Consider the following 23,741-nt stretch of genomic DNA (forward strand, 5'->3'; position numbering starts at 1 on the left):
AGTGGCTCTATTCTGTTGTTTTTATTATACTATTGTTGAAGTAGTTGTAATATCTTATTTGTTTATTATACTTGCGAGTTTCTAGGGACCTAATCGTTATGTGATTGCTTGCTTGCTGATGAACTAATGTTCTCACATCTCTAAAATTAACCCATATCGAGGTATCACTACACATATGCAAAGGTAAAGCACTCTGATCTTTGATGATTTTGCAAAATAGCTGGCGTATGATGTATTACTTTATGCTTATAGTTGTTCACCAGATTTTTTTTTGTGTGTTTTCACTGTTTGTACCTTGCAATGTTGAAATTGTTTTTTTATTGACAAGGATAATCTATATAGACAATAGTCTTATACCGCTTTATTGAAACGAAGAGATTTGGTGCTGCTCTTGATGAATATGATGCAATCTCTAGGTATATATTATGCATTTATTCCTAAACTTATAAGTTAAATTACTTCTTTGATTTCATTCGGTTCCTAAGAGAAGCGATTTTTGAGAGAAACGGATGCGTGACACCTTTGTTGATCTCTGCCTCTGGCCTTGATTTTTTTCGTTTGTGTCGATGTTGTTAACAATCTGACTATGATGATGTCGTTATGAGTTTGGATTTGTTCTGAATAAGGCTATGATGATTCCGAGCCTTGTGAGTTTTAAAGATTAAAGCATGTTCTAGGTCTGAATTTGGTTATTGCTTCATTCGTTTTTTTTTTTCAGGAACGAAGAATGGATGTTGTTCAGGTCCAAATACGGAACAACCAGGCAAGTTTCATAGTCTGTTTCGATTAATATTGAAACATGCATGTGTTTGCGGCTGTTTAAAAGACCGATTGGATTGGACTGATCCAAGCGCTATATCCGAGTCTGACTAAGAACAGTGTCTAACATGTCGGATGGTGTTTTTATCTTTAGTGATTTCAAGAACTATATTGTTTCGATTGATTTAATTTAGTAAGACTCTGTTTTGTAGGTATATTTGATTAGGTGTTGAAGGATGGTTAAAACCCTGTTTGAAGACATATTTAGGGTTGAGCAGATTGATCCAGATGGCAAGAAATTTCACTAAGGTTATAAGATTTTGCATTTATCATGTTTACTTTATATTTCAAAATAATAAAATAATATAATATTTTTATATTGTAAAAATTTTAAAATATGAATTATTAAATAAAGTATAATTTTTTTTATTCAAAAATATTATACTTAAAGCCGGTTCCAAATGACCCTAATTGATTTGTATAGGGTAGGGTTTTCCACTTCACTAACCATTTCCAAAGCGAACTAGTTTTACTAACAACCGATTTTGACTATAGCTGACTCAAACCGAACCGGTTTTGTAAAAAACAAAAAAACCCCAAAAACAAGCACCTCTCCTCTTAAAGATAAATCCCCTGCCCTTTTTCATCTTGAGATGGTGAAGAATTGCAGTGTTAGTGACAGAATAAGCGGGGACGGTTTATGGCTTTCGAAGCATAATCCGGACGCGGATTCGGAGAGGAGGGAATGGAATGATTTATCCACAGCATTGGGCTCGGTTTCTTGTTCTTCTCGGGCCGATAAATGGGTCTGGCTAGGGGTTGGCTCGGACTCCTTCTCTGTGGCGGCGGTCAAGAAGCTCATTGACGGGACGAAGGATTTTAGTAGCCGCTATGTGCTGGATTGGTGTTCTTGGGTCCCGATAAAATGCAATGTCTTTATGTGGCGGGCGGAGTTAGGTCGGATCCCCACTGTGGGGGCTCTTTCTAGAAGAGGGGTTATGGTGGAGAATTCCGAGTGCTGTTTTTGTAGCGCTGGATCGGACTCGGTCTCTCATTTATTCACTTCGTGTCCGTTTGCGTTAAACCTTTGGGAGAAGATCAGTCTGTGGTGTCGGGTGCATAGATTTTTTGTTTTTTCCTTTAGAGATTTGGTCGAAGTTCACAACTCCGGTCCTAGATTGGAGTCGGAGAAAAAGGCGATTCAAGGGGTTATCTACACAGCTTGTTGGTTGTTGTGGAAGGCGAAGAACGACTTTCGGTTCAATAACAAGAGGTGTAGTGTGGAAGAGATTTTTTGCTAAGTCGGTCGGTTAGTTTTGTTTGGTTTAAACATAGATGTAAGAAAGGGTTGTTAGCTTGGGCTGATTGGTGTAAATTTGTGAATATGTAAGTTTCTTGTTTTTGTTGGCCGGCCCGGTTTTCGAGTTGATGTGTTTCTAATGAAGTTCTCTTTTAAAAAAAAATAGAAAAGACTGGTGGGGTTTGTAAGTATTGAATGGGTCACCAATTTACAAGATTTTACCATTATTTATCCAACTAAAGATTGGGTTTGGGTTGTACCTTAAATTTTTTTCACAAATTTATTAAATTTATAAGACTGAAAATAGGGGGGATATTCCACGGTCCTCCCAACCGCCGAGGTGATCCCACCTCGCAGACCGCCACCCAGCAAGCCTGAGTCTGGGGTAAATCCGCTACCGTAGGGGCATTGGGAACGAGCAAGACTCGAACCCGCCACCTCCGGGTTATAAGACTGAAAATAAGAAAAAGTTAAGTTGTCACTTTGATTTGAAGAGTAAGACTCGAAATTAAGAAAAAGTTAAGTTGTCACTTTGATTTTAAGAGTAAGATTCAAAATTTAAAATTGATTATTTCTAGGTCTTGAAATACTTTAACTTAATTTTTACAACTTATTATTATCATCATCATCAAATCCTACAAATAGCAAAACTAATATAGAGTCTAAAAAGGGTAAAATATAAACTTTATATCTATTCTTTAGGAATACAGAGACTGCTTCTAGTGAGACCCCCAGCTCCATAGTAGTTTTGCATTAAGCATTGGACATAAGACACAAAACTCTCGGCAGAAGGCCGATTAGTGCATGCACCCTCTCGCCTTTCGGTTACCAACGCCACTACATGATGCATGAGACTAAAATCATTTTGTCTATTTGGCCTTTTCTACAATTTAATATAATTATTATTTAGCGTAAATTACGCTTTTCGTCCTTTATGTTTGTATCATATTGCAGTGGATAATCTTTAACTTCAATAATTACAGTCACAATCCTTTATTTGTAAAACTCATTACACTGTACGTCATTTAGCACCAACCCAGTTAAAATCTCAAGTTAAGTCTGGTCATATGCACCTCATGTGAGGGCATCTCTGTCTTTTTGCACCTTTCTTCTTCTCTCTTATAAACCCTTCACCCTCTGTAACAAAAAAAAAAAAAACAAACCACAACAGCCTTGGCCGCCACCACCACCGGCGTCTGCAACCACTACCGGCATTTGCAACCACCACCGCAACCTGTAAAAACCATTCTGGGCTGCCACAGTTTGTCTGAAACACCACCCCAACTGTCCCCCCTGTCTAGATCTAAAAACCACAACATCCACCATTACCGCCACTGCCACCACCATTAACGCCACCAATGCACATCACCACCACCACCACCACCCTTCCATTAACCCTGCACCACGACGAAGAGGGGAAGCAGGTACCTGTGAAAAATTGAAGTGCTTGTTATCAATTTCTGAACTTGCACCTCGGGTCCCACAACCTACTTCTACACCGAAACCGTCGTTTGGTGGGAGAAATACATTTACAGATTGGACCCAACCACAGACATTTGTGTTATTAGAAGTTTGGAGAGATCGGTTTATAAAACGTGGAAAAAAAACTCTCAGAAGAATGACAAGAAGTTTGATGCACCCACTCTTAAACCCTTCAATGTTGGGTGCTTGGTTTCTAAATGGGTGCAAAGTGATTGACCAGGAAGTTCAAATGCATAAGGGTTTTCTTCAGTTCTACCCCTTGGCATTCTTTAGATCTGAATTTTGATTTGTGGGTGTTTAAGATTGGGGAAAACCCATATGTTTATTGTGTTTAGAGAGAGGGAGGTGTGAATTTGATGTTTACGGGTCAACCATTTGGGTTTGATGATAGGTTAGCAAAAATTGAAGAAAGATTGAATCCACATAAATCATAAGGGTTCAGTGAGAGGAGGTGTTTATGGTATTTTTATATCTTTTGACATAAATGCCCTTACATGAGGTGCACGTTACCAAAATCAGTGTTGTAAAAGTCGAATTACTCGGCCGAGTACTCGGCGAGTACTCGGTCCTCGGACCCCCTCCGAGGCGACTTCCTCCTAGGCGGTCTCAATTAGTCGGCCTCGGGATTACTCGGGAGTACTCGGTGCCTAGTCGGCCTAGTCGGCTCCTAGTCAGACGTAGTCGGCCTAGTCGGTCAACGTGGTTTCTGGTTTGTTGACTTTTAATCGGTCAAACTCGGTCAAAATCGGCCTACTCGGCCTTGTACTCGGACTACTCGGCCTTGTACTCAAACTAGTCGGACTTGTATTCAGAATATTTGAACTTTAAACATGTTTCATTTTAAATTATACTCAGTTGACATGAATTATGCTTATTTTAACACATAAATAATATATAACAATTAATTTTCTTTATATTTACCATGTTCGCGTACTCCTCGAGTACTCTTCGAGTACTCCGATTACTCCCAACTCCCCAGTCGGCCGATTAGGGACCGCCTAGTGACTTTTACAACACTGACCAAAATTAACTTGAAATTTTAACTGAGTTAGTGCTAAAGGACGTACAGTGTAATGAGTTTTACAAATAAAGGATTGTGACTGTAATTATTGAAGTTAAAAGCTATCCACTGCAATCCGATTCAAACAGACGAAAAGTGTATTTACCCTATTATTTAATCAAACCAATTCATCTACACCAAAGAAATTTCTAGATGCTATTATTTAATCAAACCAATTCATCTACACTAACGAAATTTCTAAATGCGTTGTCAGTTCACTCAGTTGGATAAGAAATCTGGTATTAGTTAATCTTAATCTTACCTTAACAAAGACAATGTGAATGAGGAAGTGGAAATTTGAAGTTGGCTGGGAATCTATTCAGGAGCTTTATTTCTATTTGCATATTCCATATCATTTTTCTATCTGCTTTTAAATAGTTTTTTTCGCAAATTCTCTCTTTTTATGACCAAGTACCCACCAAGTCCAAAAAAAAAAACATTCTTAATATAAAAAGATGGAATTAAAAGTCATGATGACTTGATGGATCCTGAAGAATAAACTGTGAGTACTTGGTCTTAACCTCAAGTTTACCAAATTAGAGGTGAGATTTATTTGTATACAATCAATATATACAAGTTTTATTTAAGATAAAAAGTGTAAAAGTAAAATACCCTGAATTATTATTATATTCATGTAGCAAATAGTTTTGTCATTTTGTTGACCTTCATTTATGTTCTGCATTCCCCTGTATTATGAAAAAAATTCAATCAACAGAAAGAAAAAAGAAGCAAACAAAAAGAGACAACTCACTTACTCCACTCCTCAAACAATGTGCGCCCTACCTAAACCCTTCCTCCGCCACCACCGCCACCGCTTCTTCACTCTCTTCCTCCTCCTCACCGTCTCCACCGCCGTCCCAAACCCAGTGGAATCAGAAACACAACTCCCCTCCGACGCCGTTTCACTCCTCAAATTCAAACTCAAAGCTGATACTAACAACAAGCTACTCTACAACCTCAACGAGCGGTTCGACTACTGTCAATGGCAAGGTGTCAAGTGTGTCCAAGGTCGAGTGGTTCGGTTCGTCCTCCAGAGCTGCGGCTTGAGCGGCACCTTTGCTGATAACACATTGGCTCGTCTGGACCAGCTACGTGTCCTCAGCCTCCGCAACAACTCACTCACTGGTCCCATACCTGACCTCTCTACTCTCACCAACCTCAAAGCACTCTTCCTTGACCACAACACTTTTTCTGGAACCTTCCCGGTGTCACTGGTTTCGCTTCACCGGCTCCAGTCGCTCGATCTCGCTCGCAATAACCTCTCCGGTCCACTCCCGGTTCAGCTCAGTAACCTAGACCGGCTCAGCAACCTCCACTTGGAATGGAACCGGTTCACCGGCTCGCTTCCGCCTCTCAACCAAACAACTCTCCAAGTGTTAAATGTCTCCGGCAACAACCTCACCGGACCGATACCGGCGGTTCTCTCGAGGTTCGATGCTTCAGCCTTCTTGTTAAACCCTAACCTCTGCGGTAAGGTTGTTAACAGAATATGCGACTCGAAGTCTCCGTTCTTTGACGCTCCGTCCGGCGTAACTGCTCCGGCGCCGGAGCTTCAAAACGCAGGGTCGCAAGGTTTAACTGTATCTCCGCCGTCCACACGGCGGCACAAGAGGCTAGGTGTAATCCTAGGGTTTGTTATTGGACTCCTAATCGTTATAGCGTTTGTTATATCGATTTTTGCTGTTTTGAATAAGCGAAGGTATCGACATCGAACGAAATCAGTGGCGTTCAGTTCCGATGAAGAAATTGAAAACGATAACGGAAACGGAATAGCCGTTGCTGCGATTTCTACAACGGCAACCGCAGTTCCGATTGTTAACAAGGAGGTTAAAGTTAAAGATCAGAAACTGCAGTTACCTCAACAGCACAGAGAGAAAACCGGAAATCTGATATTCTGTGAAGGAGAGACGGCAATGTACGGTCTGGAACATCTGATGTCAGCATCGGCGGAGTTGTTAGGGAGAGGAACGATCGGAACGACGTACAAAGCAGTTATGGATAACCAGCTGATTGTGACGGTGAAGAGGCTTGACGCCGGGAAGACCGCCATAACTTCCGGTGAAGCTTTTGAGAAGCATCTGGAGGCGGTTGGAGGTCTCAGGCATCCGAATTTGGTTCCGGTTAGGGCTTATTTTCAAGCGAAGCAAGAGAGGCTTGTTATTTATGATTATCAAGCAAATGGCAGTTTGTTCAACCTCATTCATGGTGAGTTTGTTAGTTAGTTAGTTCCTTGTTCTAAACTCGGTGTGTGTTATGCAAAAACTGCTTGTGTGAGTGAACTCACTGGGTTGGCTCGGGTGAATCGGAGCGTGTGTACTTTATTGGGAAAGTAGAGACGCACGGGCATGGGGACCGTGTTTCCCTACTGTTTGACTAATCACTGTAACAAACTAACAAATGTGTTGACTGTTGACTAGTAAGCATGAAGTCATCATGATGATGCCAGACATCTCTCTTGGGTTTCATCAAGTTGGTTTATTTGGTCCGGTTATCCGAATCACCAAGATTTGTGAAACCGAATAAGCAATTTGGATACGGTTATGAACCAAACTGAATAACCAAAAAAGATTTTTGTTCGTTTTTTTTTTTTTCGGTTATGGATACAGTTCGGTTTCCTTTTATACAGTTTGGACTTTCTGCTTTTCTTAACCTGCCATAGAATCTTTTGTTCTGGTTGTCCAAAAAGACATAACTTACGTATAAAAAGTTGATTCAAATTTGTTAATTTACATGAACAGGATCAAGATCAACAAGGGCAAAACCACTGCACTGGACATCCTGTTTGAAAATTGCTGAAGATATAGCACTAGGCCTTGCTTACATCCACCAAGCTTCAAGACTCATTCACAACAATCTAAAAGCCACCAACGTCCTACTTGGTTCCGATTTCGAGGCCTGTCTCACGGACTACTGCCTTCTGTCCCTTGCGGACCCCACTGCTATTGACGAATCCATATCCACAGGTTACAAAGCCCCGGAACTAAGAAAATCGTTCCACCGAGCCACAACAAAATCAGATGTATATGCCTTTGGAGTCCTGTTGTTGGAACTTCTATCCGGTAGGCCTCCTTCCCAGCATCCACACCTAGCCCCTGAGGATATGGCTGAATGGGTGCGAGCAATGAGGGAGAACGACGACATGCCAAATGATAACAGGCTTGGAATGCTTGTTGAAGTAGCGGCTGTTTGTAGCATGACGTCACCCGAACAAAGGCCCATAATGAGACAAGTGTTAAAGATGTTACAGGAGATTAAGGAGACTGCCGGTAACGATGATGATGATAACACATATAAGGGATATTCATGACCAAGTACTACGCACGAAATGGTTACACTATTGTCAACGGCGGTTAGCGTTTCGTACACGCAACCACGGAACCATAGCGAGAGAAATCAGAAGGCACAAGGTTGACGTTTTTGTACAATCTGGTGTTGGTTCGCAGGAGGATGTGTGTAAAGATTTAAGTACTGTAAGATCCTACAATTTTAATTATATACAGATGGATAGCTATTGTTATGGACATATATAACTGTTTTTATCTTTTAATCTTTGGATTTTATGAGACTTGTGGTTGTTGACTTCCCATTTCTTGGGGATTGAGCTAAACAATACAAAACTTTGCTAAGTTTAACCTGATGAGAAAGAGCATTTACTGATTACAGAGAATGTTGTACAAAAAAAAAACTTTTACAAAACAGTTAGCAGCTAATCCTTTTGGTTCTTTTGTCATCCTAATTTGCTGCACCGCCTCGCTCTTTTAGTTCTATAATATGTATGCTTAATTGTATGTAATTAGCTCTCCACCTCTTAGTAAACAAGACTGAATGTCCCAACCATCATTTCTTGTTTTTAAGGATAGTGGCCTGATGGAAATCATAATAACCGAGGATAAAGAATGTACAATTAGTCGATACGTTCATTTTTATACCCAGATAGATGTTGTGAAATGATCATGTGGTTGGACCAAGCCGGAGAGACAAATCATGACCCTTTTAAAGTCACATCACTGTTCCTAATCTGGTCACTGGCTCTGATCAGGCTTGACAGCTTCCATGGTTTCTGCCACTTCCATTTGAACTGTATCAGCCATTCGTCATGACTTCGCTTCCACCGGGAGATCTTTCCCATATGTTCACCAAGTGGTGACTTTTTCATGGACACATGCGCCATTGGTATCATCTGAACCATCCAATCCAACCAACAATCAGCAAAACAAGATTAACGGCTTTAAAATCCGTTCTCGTGTTTTGAGGAAAAAAGGCTCACCTTTTGTGTTTGTTTAAAAACTACTGGCAGTGGCCTATTGCAGATTCCAGCTTCAGAGTCAAGTTGCCTTGATTCTGGGAATGGCAAAGGATATTCAATACCCATATCTGCGAAAATATCTAACGGAGTTGGAGCCTTTCCCTGCTATCACAATCCAATAATTAAAAAAAATGAGGAATTCAAATTGTTTAGCCCTAAATTTAACACAATTAAAAAAAAAAAAACAATCTTACCTTGGTGGTTGTTTCTTTTAATTTCTTTGAAGGAGTTTTATCCCTTGCATTTTGTTCGATTTCTTTCATTTTCTTTGTTAGCGAACTTACTTTTGCGCTTTGGATAGATGGTGTTTGTGTTGAGCCACCATCTCTGTCATCATTTTGTTGCAAGTTAAATTCACTAAACTGTGATTTGGTTTCATATCCCTTTTCCAACAACCGGCGTCTGCTGACCCAAAAGTACCAAAAAAGTATCTGAGTTTTGTAGGACAATGAACGCTAGAATTCGAGAAATTATGAAAAGTTGAAAACCTATTTTACCTTGCTTCAATAGCAATACCAAATAGGTGTTGAAGCAAATCCTTTGCATCTCCGAGTGCGTGTAACATCTTCCATCGTGCAGCAGAGGCGTTATCTCCTTTCCCAGCCTCTGAAATCTGTGAAGACAACACAGCAAGGGCAGCGGAAGACGATTTTACCCTGCTTTCAAGTGAAACAATCCTAACTGCTCTTGTATTTGGTGATAATGAAGCCTCTCTTTCAACACCGAAAACCATATTGAACACCGTTATTCAGTGCATAATATCTCAAATAAAAAGCTAAATAGAAACGTAAAATACCTCGGAGCCTTGCCTTGAGAAGAAAGCTTTTCCTGTTGTTTCAGGCAGCTTAATTCCTCTTTAAGTTTTGCATGACTGGATATATATGAGAGAAAACGTTACGTGAGATTTAAGAGGGTATGAAACTATGAAAAAACCGAACAAAACTGCAGGGTACCTTACATGCATACCTCTGAGTTTGTTTTTCATGGTTCATACGAAGTTTATGCATTTGCATCACTTTGTCTAGTTCATTATTAACCCATCTCTTCAAAGTTTTGATCTATAAATGGAATTCAATTAACATCCCTCTTAAATGAGACTATATATTAGCGGGAAAAGAAGGTTTACAAATTACAGCTACCTGTCCGGATCGAGGTTGTCCCCGGGGTTGAGCTGGAATACAAAAAAGAGAAATACGAAGTTAACTACAAGTAAGAAAAGGCTGTGGACAAAAGTTTTATCGAGATAATTATTTACCAACAGTTTCACGTCGTGCGGCAACCTTGCGTGATTCCATCAACTCTTTTAGCTTTTTGGTAGCTCTTGCAGCTTCTTCTGCTTTCCTTTGACAAACCTACAGTTGATCCGAATTAACCATCATTTACAACTTCATTTGTGAAAGTACATTTAAAAGTAAAATCCTTACCTGTGTTTGGCGTTGATACAAAGCATTCAATTTCTGCAATTCAATTTCACTCTTCCTGCTCTCTTTCTTTACCTGCTTAAAAATATATAAAAAAAGAATTAGTTTGAAACTTTTAATAAGTCCCGATGCCAGCGATACATATTGCATACATATAATCTTAAATTACTAACACTGTTAAACGGTGTTAGTGATATTACCTGCATCATTTGTTTCTCATGATTGGTCTTCCATTGCCGAAATTGCTCCTCCTCCTGTTTCACCTTTTGTTGTAGCTGTACCTGCAAGTAAAAAAAAAAAGAAAGAAAGCTTCTATAAACATTCTGTATTCTTCATGAAAATGTGAGATCTGTTCGGGAATTACCTTTTGGGACTTGATACTACGTACTTCAACTTGTAGTCGATTTATTGCATCCTGGCTTTTCTGCTTTAGAAGTTCAATCTCGTGCTCGTGTTTTCTCTCCAAATCTGAAATCTGTTCTGAAATCTGTGTATAAGTTTAATTTAAACAGTTTAGCAGTTGGTTATAAAGAGCTCCAGGAAAGCATGACACTGTGGATCACAATCACCTGCCTCAATTGCTTCAGGATTCTCTGCATTCATGGCTTTCTCCTTTGTTATTGGCTCACCGAGAGACTCAAGACGTGCAATTTCATCTCGTAAGCCGTCTCTTTCTAGTTGCAATCCATCTTTTTCTAGCTGCAGTAATCTTTTGTCTTGCTCAAGTGATTTGATTATTTCCCCATATCTTCGCTCGAGTGCTTCCACATCAATTGTATTCTGCTCCAAATGTCTGAAATCATTCAACTCTTTGGGCAAAGTATTCTGTTGAATTCCTTGCTCCTTTTTGATCATCGTATTATCAGGTTCTCTCAAAATGTTGCCGGCAACATCGCCGCCTTAATTCCCAAGAAGAAAAGGTAGGATTAGTACAGCGAATATACTCTATATGTTATTGCTAGAGCAAGAAAAGGAGCATTTACTGTGAAAATATTCATGTTTGTGTAGACTGTCAGTGGAAACTTACTTGCAACAGATTCAGTGATCGCCTCAGGAGAGGTTGTGCACTGTGAGCCTCTTGTATCTTCCTGAGACCGAAGCAAACAGTGGTCTATTAATTCTGTGAGTCAAATGACATGAATCTTATGTATATGAAATAAAAATCAACCCGTTAATCAACCGGCGTGAAGCGAATTTAAAACTTATGTCTTTTAAAGTATAACACTAAGAAAATGTGTTATTTATGTACTTTCTTTCATTAACAACGATGTAGTTAATTTCATTATTTGGACTTAAATATAGCAAATAATTTATGGTTTCTTTTAAAATGCTTAATTTTTAATAATCTAAGCATCTATATACAAACTACTAAGTGTTTCAAAAAAAAAAAAAAAACTCTAGACTATAATAGTCTTCTTTACATTTTTTTGATTTATATTGAACAGAAAATCAAAAATAACTTTTGCATTTATTATTGATCAAATCATTGTTGTCTGATTTACTATGTAAACAAACAAACGTATGAGTAAAATCTCACTCATAGCAAAAGCTACTAGTGAAGTATGAGGTGGGTGGGATGATTGCGTAGTCACTCATGCTGTCAAGAGGTCATAAGTTGATTGTCAAAGAAAAGTATAACTGAACGTACGTGAGAATCTGTGTCACGAGGATCTACAACAACAGATTTGCTGCGATATTCATGAATCTTTTGAAGAAGTTCTGAGTTGGCAGCCTCCACAACGGCACATTTTCTCTGATATCCATTAATCTTTTCAAGAAGTTCTGAGTTGGCAGCCTCCACAACAGCACATTTTCTGTGATATCCATTAATCTTTTCAAGAAGTTCTGAGTTGGTATCTTCTAGAGAGTCAACTTTTCTTTTAAGATCCTACAAGATAGTAGCACAAACCATAAGGTACTTATTTTTATGACAAGTGGTAACCACAAAATATGTTAAAAAATCGTTACAGAATACCTGCAATTCAACAAGTTCAGCTTCCTTTCTGTGAGCAAGTTCTGCCTGCAACAATCTTAATTGCTGCCTCAATTTGTGCGTGTCAGCAGGAAATACTTCTTTTTGAACCTGCCAAATATGGAAATTATATTCCATCAAGCACGTGAACAACAAAATTTTGCATGCCTAACCCAAAAAAAGACACTAAAACAAACTTACAGAAGCTTTATTTTGAATGTTGCGAGCGCGATTAGCATACTTGAGAGTATTAAGAGTTTCCTCAGCGTTATAATCAGCAGGGCTGACACAAGCTAAAAAGTAAATGCCACTCAGTAATATAAAAAGCACAAGCCAACAGATCCATAAGCAGAGTCATTATACTTAACAGTTTTCTGATAACTATTTATGCTACAGTTAGAAAGATACCTATCATAACGGTTTTGCAATTCCCACCGAGTGAAGCCTGCAATAGGCGAGTAAGTTTACTGTCCCGATAAGGGATATGCACTCCATCTTTCCGTTTCTTGTCATCTCCGAGTGCACTTATGACATTACCAAGTGCAAGAAGCCCCTTATTGATTTGAATACCTGTCCATAAGAAGTAAAACCAAACGAGAGAACTGCTATAGTCATTAATGAGAGGCCCAATGTGATTAGCTGAAACTTGATGGTACATTATTAATAACACGTGCACTAACCTTCTTTCAAACGAACCCCTTCTGAACCTGCTCGCTTAGCTCTCTCAGATCCAGCAAGGTCTACCAAATGTAACTTTGCACAGCGGTATTCCTCGCCCATAAGTTCGCGTGAATCGGTTCCGCCTGTGTTTTTATCCTTCTGCTCTAAATGTATGGTGAAGATTGCGTGAGAACGGCTGTTACAAACATGTCAAACATGAAATTTAATCCATTGCTATTTTAGAGATCATATGAATGTCTACTATTTTGTTAAGATAATGGTCACCTTGATTGATTGTTCATATCTGTTGATGCTACGGAGCGATTCGAACATCCTTGTTCAAGGCAAGCTGCCATATCTTTCTGTGTGCTAACACTAACTTCATTTGATCCTAAGTTTACAGCTCCGTCTGGTGCTTTGCGAATTTGTAACGGATGCTTTCCGGGAATTGCATTCTCGGGATTTCCGTCACTGGTTTCTAGTCTTTCGATAATGACTGAATCCAGCAAGTCCCTCACTTCTTCTTTTAGAATCTTAAAATTCAAACCCTCTAATTAAAACCAATTGTAAAGATAAAACCCCAACAACAACTTCGGTCGTAAGAACATAACACCACTTAGATATATAAAAATGTCTAGGTATTTATTGGTCATTATAAGAAAAGAAATTAAGAAAGTAACCTCAATGAAGGAAACGTGCAATTGGAATTCAAACTGATGTTTCAATGCCTCGATCTTGCTAAATATTGTGTCCATAATTTGAAAAATAAGTCCTCTGTGGGAAGTTTCTTTTGGGTTAGTGCCCATGGTGTAGGTCTTGCCTGAACCTGTCTGCATACAATCGTTAAGTCAACTTATAACACAATATCACAAAAATAAAAAATAAAAAACAGGTGTCTTGCTAGAGAGTTTATCCGAATAAAATTACCTGACCATACGCGATAATTGTACCATTGTATCCTTGAAACAACGCATCTAAGAGAGGAACAGCGCACTCTTCAAACATATTGTTTGATGGAGACCCTCCTCCTCCATATACATGGTCAAATATAAAAGAATGTGAGCCCATTAGCACCTGCACTTAGCAAAACAGGCAAGAAGTAACACTTAAGAAGCCTAAAACACGTCTAAAACCCCTAAAATGATATTTTATACTATGTGCCTAGCTTAAAAAAGCCCTGGCTTCTTAAGCGCCTGTCGCCTAGGCTCTGACCAAGCCTATACGCCTTCAGGCACCTAGGATGCTTGACAGCATAGGGTCAAAATAATCCCGTATAAAACACACCACAAAGAATCTAACACAGCTAAATAACTAATTTTCATGGAATGCTAAACAAGTCTAGGCAACGCAATCGTCTAAAGAATTCAATATTTTTGGTTTACAACTATGTGTTTTATGTATCCAATGAAATTATTTACTTCCAGCCAAACACAATGCACCTCCTCATAAATCGTGTACAATTGGATGATATTATCCTCAACAATATACACAAAATAATGAATCCAAAACCACTATCTATTGGACATATTGGCGTAATTAAGAGAGGCAGAAGGAAAGCTGGAGATCAACGCTATTAATTTTCAGTTACGCATTAGATCCATAATTCCGATAACATGCTATATGTAAACAACGAAACGTCATATACCTGAGCCGATCCTGGAACGACGTCCAAACATTCTTGGCCGCCGTTCTGGCGCTCGTGGCGGAGGAGAGGGCGGATATGCAACGCTACCTTGACGTTGCAATTCTCCGGTGAATTCTCCTTCTCCATTAGGATTAGGATGGATGAAGTTTTTGATTTTTGTGTATGGAGAGAAATTGAATCAGGGGATTTTCATGGATGATTTTGGCGGGTGTTTGTTTCGTCGGGGCAGAAAAGGCAAGGGTAGATGAGTCTTTTAGTATCCAGCATGTGTAGTGGTAAATTGTTATAATGCCCCTATGGGGCATTATTCGACACGTGTCATTTCAGTCAGCATGAGGTACTATAGCATAAAGTGGTGTAGTGGGACATTATTCCAATAACGCCCGTATCATTTTCAATGAAAAAAAAAAGTTTTAAATAAAGTTGTCTAAAGTTACAGCTCAAAAGTGATTGGCCTGTGGGTACCATTTTCAACCATGTCAGACACTAGCATTTATGTGATTGGCCAGTCAACCAATCAACAAACCAAATTAAGCATTTTAAAGAAAACGCCGGCAACAAAATTTTCCAAAAAAAAAACGCCCGGAAACGCCGGGTGTAATGGGGTGGGGGGCGTTATCCGGCGTTTTTTTTTGAATTTTTTTTTTAAAAACGCCCCACTACGGGTGGTCTTATTATCAGAGTAAGTTACTTTTCAAGTTCTTATATTTTGGTGATTTTAACTATTTAAGTTTAAAATAAAAATTTTTAACATTCAGAGAGTTGCTAATCGTTCATTTTATAAGGTTTTGAGTCTTTGTGTTTTAATGGTTTTAAACACTTGAGTGCAAAATAAAAAATACAGGTGTTACAAATTGGACTCAAAACGTTATAAAATGAGTGGTTAGGGACTCAAGCCATTATACTTTTTGATTTTGAATTCAAGTGGTTAAAACCTCTAAAACAGATGGACTCAAAAAGTAATTTACTCTTATTATTATGTCCAGTCACCATTTTTGCAAAACTTAGCTTGCCACGTGGCATCTCTGAATGCATTGCAAAGCTTGAAGTTTGAAAAAAAAATTAACGGCAAAGATTCTATGATTATAGAAAAAAGGGCAAGCGGAGCTGGAAAAACCCCAAGGTACAAATACAAAAAACAAAAATGAGAACGAAACAAACAATTAAATTATGACATCTCTAACATTAAAATCATTTCATCTCTCTCAAAAGAGACTTGCTATCTTTGATCTTTCCTTGATCCACATAAACGAATTCTCCGTTATTTCTTCACCGTGTTCCATACAGATAGATTGCAATCATTAAATTCAAGCGAATTCCTCGATTTCCATATTTGCCACATCGTTATCATTATAATAGCCTTAATTACATTCTTCCATGTTGTCGATCCTTTGAATGCTTCCACTCGCCGAAAAATGTCTTCACACTTGTTAATCTCTTGCTGATCGATTAGTTTTAATCATACCATAATCTTCATACATTTTGAAAACGTGTAATAAAGTTAGTTTATACAATTGCATAAATGTATATGAGATTTGAATAACTAATCAATATTTAGGTAAAAAATTGAGTGTTTGTATCACATATGTATTTGGCTAGTTTCTTAAACAAAGTATGATAATATGTATTTGGATAGTTTCTTAAACAAAGTATGATAACCTAGTAATGAATAAGTTTGAGGGTTTAAATGAGAAAAAAAAAATTTATAAGAAGAAATTTCAACTAACAAGAATGATTCATTTTACTTCATTTAATATTTGTATTTAATTTTAATGAAAGGGTGTATTTGTAAATTTACATAGATCATTAATTTCTAGTCTTTCTCTTTAATAGCTAATTATATTAGATTTATAACTTATTTTCAAAATATATATTTTTTTCAAAAAACAAAAAAAATTAGAGTGTAGGATAAATTACGAATAGTGTATGATAAATTAAAATATGTGTAGGATAAATTTCGAAATGTGTAGCATAATTTTTTATGTGTGTAGGCAAATAAATTTAGTGTAGATGATCATAGTCTTTATGACTAATTAATTAGTTAAAGATAGTAATTAATGAGATAAAGAAAACTACTTAATACTTTACAATTGTACAATTTGTTCTTTTTCTTCTCAATTAAATTTTTTTCTCAAGTGAACCTCCCCTGTAATGAATAATTATATTTTTGAACAGCGTAGAAGAACATTTAACTATATATATATACCTCGAGTTAAAGTTTAAGTAACATGTGAAATCAATGTTTCAACCACATATAAGGCCACTTAGTCATGTGAGGTATTTACAAATGCCCTCACCGTCTCCAAGATTCATCTAAGCTATGGTCCTTGAGAATCGTTGTCATTATCAGATGAAAGATTGATCTTAAAACACATCTAAAGTCGTACGGAAAGTGTAAGAGGCAACTTCATGACAATTAGTATCAAAGCAGACTGACTTGTTAGGTATGGCGACCAAGCCAAGAAAGAAAATAGATGCGAAGTTGAAGATGTTGCTCATAAAGAAGAGAATCGTCGTATGAAGAACCTCTACAAGGAGCGAAGAAAGCAGGTGCATGTCAAAAGATTTGGTTAGATCCCCAAACAAAAGGATCAATGATGTTGAAACATCAATCACCTATTGAACAGTTAAAGGCGGTTAGAACGAAATTCATATAACTCATGCAAGACTTAAAAAGTTGTTTTTCAAGTCTTATGAAACGAAGTGGATGCGATGATTTAAAGTGAAAACTGATAAGCTACAAAAAAATGGATGGCAAGTTTCAAGATTGGTAGTAAGCTTCACTGGATCATATAAACCATCACCGAATCAAAGTGCTCAAAGAATCGAAATGCATAGACCATTACTGTTTGTGAGATCAACAATATGCACGAGTTGTCAATGACTTATTGTAGGTGATGGAATATACTTTGTTGATTTATACATCATCAATGACACGATGAAGTAGTGCATTAGACAATATGATGACTCATTAGCATAGTCAAACTGAAAACCCACAATAGTGCTCGTCGATACAGGAGTAAGCTATACTTTTGTTTATACGAATGGACTTTGACGTGGTCGGGTGTGCTTATAGAATGATGGTTATTTTAGGTTGTTTTATGCACTAGTTTAAGTTTTAATATTTATAAAAACACGATATAATACTATCACACTACAACTCACGTTGGGCAAGTGCACCCATCGTTGACGTAATATAGTGATGGTAAAATATCAAAGTCGTCCAAGGATACACAAGTTATAGTACCGAGTCGTCGTTAACGTCTAGCCAAGTCCAAAAGTTGAGTTTTAATAAGAATACATAAAATAAAAGAAAAGAAATGACTCAAGGGGGAAATAAAAAGGTAGTAATCAATGATAGGAAAAGGATCAACATACCTTGTTGTTAAGTCAACACCCGGTAGGGCTTGATATAACACGTACGTCTTTATACACACCTCTATTATTACATCACCTCACGTTGGTGAACTCACGTTAGAGATAATACGTATTTATACATACCTCTATTATTACATCACCCCCTGTTGAATAAAGACGAGTCAGCATCATTAAGAGAATAACTGATTCGACAAGGTAAAGCAAGCTTTAACAGACCGATTGTTATCGTTAGGTCAGTAGCATCGCTAACTCGTGTTATCCATTGCAATGGATCTTTTGCTGGGACCGTGGAGTGTTGAGTATGCGAGATAGAGATGTTATATAAGGATGAGTAGTAAGATATCTATTGTGAGAACTCAACCCGAAGCGGATTGTCGATTGGGGCGCCTAGATTGTTCATAGCTCATGATATTGATTAAGTTGTAATAATTTATTAATTCAAATTAAAATTTCAATGTCACACATACAAGTAATTTTCATAGCAAACATAATAAAATTACACATTTGATAAATGATTCACTTGTTAGACTAAGTCCATAGCGATCCTATGTTACTTCAAATCCTCCAAGCTGTATCAGAATTTGTAAACTGTATCATGTGCAATATAAAAAGTCAACTACAAGTAGTTGGTGTTGAATTACTGTAAAATATTTTGAAAAATAACATGCAAATCATGTGTAATCATATACATCAAGGAATGAACATCCAACAATAAATAAAGCTTGTGTCCCGAACCCACAAGGGCTCGACTAAATGGTGGTGATACCAACATCTCATAGTCACGAGGAAATGTCAACCTCTGGAAAATGTGAGACGATACCAACATCCCATAGTCATGAGGAAAGGTCGGCCGTGAATTCACAATGAATGATTTATTTATTACATACAAGAATTGAATAACCACAACGCAACGCAACACTTCACAACACATCAATAACCACAATACGACTCTACATAACACAACACTACACAATACACAAATGAACGCTTAAATGAATAATTGATTTGGCATGTTTAGTAGTATAAGTAAATTTGTAAATGCAGGCATCATGATACACCCCAAAGATAAAGTAAAAAAGAGCTAAGATTACTCACCTCATTAATGCTCGAGCAAACTAGTATGATGGAAAGGAATCAAGATCAATAACTATATCAAGTTAGATGCCCTAGGTTTGAACGTATGTGATCAGACATCAGCTCAAGTGAACGATCCGAATGACAAGCGTGATTAAACATTATGCTAGGCATAGCTAAATGAACGGACATGATAGGTTGGACTCGTTGGGCCTAACGAGCCTCTAAAAGGCTACACCAAGACTAAAGGCGAGCCTAAGCAAGGCTACACGTCCTAATGACGTGTCTTTGCAAAGCTAGGTCATCCAAAAGACGAGCCTTGGAAATGTTCGGCGTTCTAAGGATTATCCTTAGCAAAGACCACCTAAATGAGCCTAATGCTCCTTAACCAAACAAGAAGAGCTTGAAGGGCGGCACCTCCTCGTCGAGAGCGTAAAAGAACTACTACGCACAACACCCAAAGGGGTATTACACTTGTGGAACCACCAAAATTTGGTTATTCAACTTATTTATACTTAAACTAGGTGTTTCAAGCAATCAGGAACCAAACAAGGATATTTATAGGTGTGAAAGGGAGCATAAATTTGTTTTGGGGTGATGTGAGACAAGTGTAAAAGGGGGTTCGCGCACCAAACTTGTTTTCGTGATTCCCGCTTCGTTACAACTCCATTTCGCGCGTAGCTTTTCTCTACGTTCACTATTTTCACAGTATTATCATAAGGAAGAAAGTAATACAACATTCATGGTGTCAAGAATTTAGTTTAAACTTTGGATCTTGATGCGGGTTGATGGTTACATTCTCAAACTTGTGTGTGTGATTCCCACTACGCTTAGGCTCGGTTTTATGCACCATTTGAACCCACTTGCTCCTTACTATACCAAGTATATCTTGGAGCTTTGAATGGAGCTTTGAATGGTCCATAATGATAGCCCAAGGATGAAGAAAAGTTGGCAACAAAGTCACCCGAAAGTCATCTTATACCAAATCTAAGAACGCAACATGTAGAGCTTCTTGCTTGCTATCATTTACATCTAAACCATCCAAAACACAATGTACTATCTTAGGGAATGTGTATAGTGAAGTTTGGATGATAAGAAGGTCAAGATATGAGTGTTAGGTGTGTTCATGAAGTCTCCAAAGTTTTTGATCAAGTTAAGGAAAAACCTAAGTCTTACACCTTGAGAGATGGATGGTTGCTTTACGATATATGGAAATGAATTTAGAAACTTGTATAAAACATGTATGAGACTATAAATCACCAGACATAATAACATGTATGATCAAAACATAAAATCTGAAACATTTTATTGCTTGAACACTAAATAATAATATTACATGGAATATGAAAACGGATCAGGTTACAAAAATGGGTCGGGTTCTAGAATTCGTTTTACAAACAAGTCGGGTTTTATGATCCAGTTTTTTTACTGATGTTACAACTATAGCCCGACCTAGTGTTGGTTTAATATAATAAACTTTCTAAAGGGTTGATGGTTGTGTGACCCTAAAGAGAGCCCTTCCGCAATATTAATAAAAAAACATAATTTGTTAACTTAGTCTTGTGCCCGGCAACCCTGACGGGACCCTGCATTCCACACATGCGCTATTGATTTAACGTTAAGATATCCCAAGTGGATTCTATCCCAAACAATACCTTGTTTATAAATAATTAAACATATATAAAAAAATAAATTAAATCCTCTCTCGTAACTGATTTTCTTTCTCTCTCTTAACTTTCTCTTTCTCACCCTCTCTCTAACCTCCTGATCCCACCACCAATCTAGCACCGCCACTACCACCACTCTAGAACTGCCACCATCGACAACCCCCACTTTACTCACCATGTCCTCGTTGTTCTCCTCTCCAGAACCACCATCCGGCCACCGTCACCCGAACTCTGTCACCCGACCACCACCACCACCTGAGAAGATGAAAGAGAAGGTGGTGGAGGTAGCCATATGGAAGATCGGAAACCGATTGAGAAGATGAAATAGAAGGTTTTAGGGTTTGGAGATGAAGGTGGAGTGAGTGCAGATTGGGGATGCGGAACAGAAAAGGGAATAAAGGGAATAAAGGTGGAGTGAGTGCAGATTGGGGATGCGGAACAGTTTGCCGGAAACGTGTTTGAAGATCGGAGAAAGTTGTTTCAGATCTGCTGCAAACCATCGACCCTACCGTACATCAGGTAAGTTTGTTTGGGGTTAGTAGCTTAAATGTATAGTAGGGTTTGAATTTGGATTGTGGTGTGTTAGGGAGCAGTGTTGGCTTCTTGATTTTCCGGTCGTCGTTGGTGGGGGTTGTGCAACGGGAGTGGAGGTGCGGTGCTGGAGGTGCTGACAGTGCTGGAGGTGCAATGGTGATGGTGGAGGTGCGGTGGTTGGGTTTGTGCAGTGGTGGTGATAGTGGAGGTAAGGTGTGGTGGCAGGTGGGTGGTGGTGTTGGTGGTTGCAGGTGGGGTGTAGTGGCAGGTGGGTGTTGGTGGATGGTGGTGTTGGTGGTTGCAGGTGGGGTGTGGTGGCAAGTGGGTGTTGGAGATGATTATTTATTTTAATATTTAAGGTAAAATGACTAAAGTACCCCTATGTGTGTCCATTTGGTCATATTTAACCATAAAAACTAACTGAGTTAGGGCTAAAGGACATAATGTGCAAGAGTTTGCAAACATCGAGTACGGTTTTTGTACTTATTAAAGACAAATGACACAGTTTGCAATAAGTAAGCATACATAGAGGACGATTTTTGTAATTTACTCTATTGTTTACAATAGTATCTGACTTAATCACATAAAGGTTGTGCAAACATAAACATAAAGTTGGGAGTTACAAAAAATGTTAAGTGTAGGTAGCATGAGTGTTTTTTCTTTGCAGAGAATTCATCGTTACCTGGACGAATAAAAATACAAGTGTCGTTAGTAAGAAGTTCTTACATATTTCTTAGAAAGTATGTTTAGACATGTGTTGAATACGTAGACGGTGAACCTTGTGAGCGTTAACCCAACTTAGTTTCGAATTAAATTTATATCAAAACATAGATAAAAACAAACATTTTTAACGGAATATTATATTTCACAAGTTATAAAAAAAGGGTCGTATTATTGGCACACCTTGGGGGATTAAATCGACACCCTCAATACGCATCGTATAGGCCTATACGATGTGTATTGAGGTGGGTTCAAACTTCTATTTCTGCCAAAGGCTGACAAGGTCCCTTTACAAAAAAAAAAGTAATACGCATCGTATAGGCCTATACGATGCGTATTGAGGGTGTCGATTTAAGTTTTTTAATTTTGCAATGTAGCTTTCTGTCACGCGGTAGCTTTCCGTTATGCGAACGAAGAAGCAGCACTTTGGACATTTGTCGGTCTTCAAACATCTAGGAAACATTATTTGAGAATACCCCTGAATTTATCAAAGTTGTAGAATGAGATCCTCCACTGTTGGGTTATCATCTTTCAACCCCATTTTCCCTAAATTTATCGATTCTGTTTTTCAACATGGATGCAATGCAATGATTCCTCTCAATTTAATAGGCCGACACTTGCTTCATAGGACTCACTTGAATCGTCTCGGATGTAATAACAGTACGTTTAGCATTCGTGCCTGCTTGAATTGCAGAAAACAAAGGATAACGAAGATGAACAATGTATTTATCACGAAAGTACTGAACAACCGAGATAACAATTCCGGTTTCATTAGCTGCATTTGGAACATGAGAGTTGAAAAAACTACAATTGGAATTGATCTTGGAACAACATAATATTGTTACCATATGACACATGATAAAAGCGCTTCTCTAGACAATCTGGGATTATGTTCCGCAAATTGGGAACCACATATTTGCTTCAAGATTTACGTCTGATGTCCAAGTTTGATCACATTTGACTTCATCTGCGGCAGTCCAAGACATAAAGAATATGAAGATCACGGTGCAGACACGTGGGAAGAAAGTCATACTGACACGTGGGAAGAAAGTCATTGGACTGCCGCAGATGAAGTCAAATGCGTTCAAACTTGGACATCAGACGTAAATCTTGAAGCAAATATGTGGTTCCCAATTGGTTACAGAAACCACTAGTTTGTTTTTTTTTAATAATTTTACAGACGTTAGAGAAACAGAGAATATGTTACGAGATTCTTCGAGAATTAAAAAAGGAGAAAATACGGAACGACAAGGGTGCTGGTCTTTTCTCCTACGTGTGATCTAGAGGTCGGTCTCGGGTGGGCATAAGATCCGTGGGCCCTATTGTCGGATCTATGACTCCATGGAAGATGTGATTAAGGTAAGCGTGCCGTATCATGTGTCATAAAACGGAACATAATCCCAGATTTTCTAAAGAATCGCTTTTGTCATGTGTCATATTAGAGAAACATAATTTTACAGACGATTTAGAGAAACAAAGAATACGTTACGAGATTCTTCGAGAATTAGAAAAGGAGAAAATACGGAACGACAAGGGTGCTGGTCTTTTTTCCCACGTGTGATCCAGAGGTCGGTCTCGGGTGGGCATAAGATCCGTGGGCCCTATTGTCGGATGTGTCACTCCATGGAAGATGTGATTAAGGTAAGCGTGCCGTATCATGTGTCATAAAACGGAATATAATCCCAGATTGTCTAAAGAAGCGCTTTTATCACGTGTCATATTAAAGAAACATAATTTTTACAGACGATTTAGAGAAACAGAGA

General features: G+C 38.2%; 3 protein-coding genes across 4 annotated transcripts; 2 read left to right on the top strand and 1 right to left on the bottom strand.

Annotated features, from left to right (window-relative positions):
• The first annotated feature begins 1,412 nt into the window (after nucleotides 1-1,412).
• On the top strand, nucleotides 1,413-2,060 carry LOC110901160. Its single transcript, XM_022148006.1, has one exon. It carries the CDS (start codon nucleotides 1,413-1,415, stop codon nucleotides 2,058-2,060), a length of 648 nt encoding a protein of 215 aa, XP_022003698.1.
• A 3,162-nt stretch (nucleotides 2,061-5,222) lies between these two features.
• On the top strand, nucleotides 5,223-8,166 carry LOC110927290 (probable inactive receptor kinase At5g67200). The gene is made up of 2 exons (XM_022170958.2): nucleotides 5,223-6,806; nucleotides 7,340-8,166. Exons 1-2 carry the CDS (start codon nucleotides 5,273-5,275, stop codon nucleotides 7,906-7,908), a joined length of 2,103 nt encoding a protein of 700 aa, XP_022026650.1. The 5' UTR covers nucleotides 5,223-5,272; the 3' UTR covers nucleotides 7,909-8,166.
• Nucleotides 8,167-8,235: 69 nt separating this feature from the next.
• On the bottom strand, nucleotides 8,236-14,834 carry LOC110927289 (kinesin-like protein KIN-4A). 2 transcript variants are annotated; one of them, XM_022170955.2, is made up of 22 exons: nucleotides 14,606-14,834; nucleotides 13,888-14,034; nucleotides 13,641-13,790; nucleotides 13,246-13,493; nucleotides 12,981-13,156; nucleotides 12,709-12,870; nucleotides 12,502-12,593; nucleotides 12,304-12,411; nucleotides 11,977-12,216; nucleotides 11,356-11,416; nucleotides 10,902-11,227; nucleotides 10,693-10,815; nucleotides 10,529-10,609; nucleotides 10,332-10,403; nucleotides 10,163-10,259; nucleotides 10,047-10,078; nucleotides 9,874-9,965; nucleotides 9,704-9,778; nucleotides 9,405-9,620; nucleotides 9,102-9,309; nucleotides 8,869-9,009; nucleotides 8,236-8,781 (listed from the first exon to the last, which is right to left on the bottom strand). In XM_022170955.2, the coding sequence occupies exons 1-22, from the start codon at nucleotides 14,729-14,731 to the stop codon at nucleotides 8,584-8,586; spliced, it is 3,171 nt and encodes a 1,056-aa protein (XP_022026647.1). In that variant the 5' UTR covers nucleotides 14,732-14,834; the 3' UTR covers nucleotides 8,236-8,583. The 2 variants fall into 2 exon arrangements, with proteins under 2 accessions (XP_022026647.1, XP_022026646.1); XM_022170954.2 differs by having other exon boundaries at nucleotides 8,869-9,012.
• Nucleotides 14,835-23,741: the final 8,907 nt, after the last annotated feature.

The sequence above is a fragment of the Helianthus annuus genome, chromosome 9 (assembly GCF_002127325.2).
Source record: "Helianthus annuus cultivar XRQ/B chromosome 9, HanXRQr2.0-SUNRISE, whole genome shotgun sequence".
Lineage (NCBI taxonomy): Eukaryota > Viridiplantae > Streptophyta > Magnoliopsida > Asterales > Asteraceae > Helianthus > Helianthus annuus.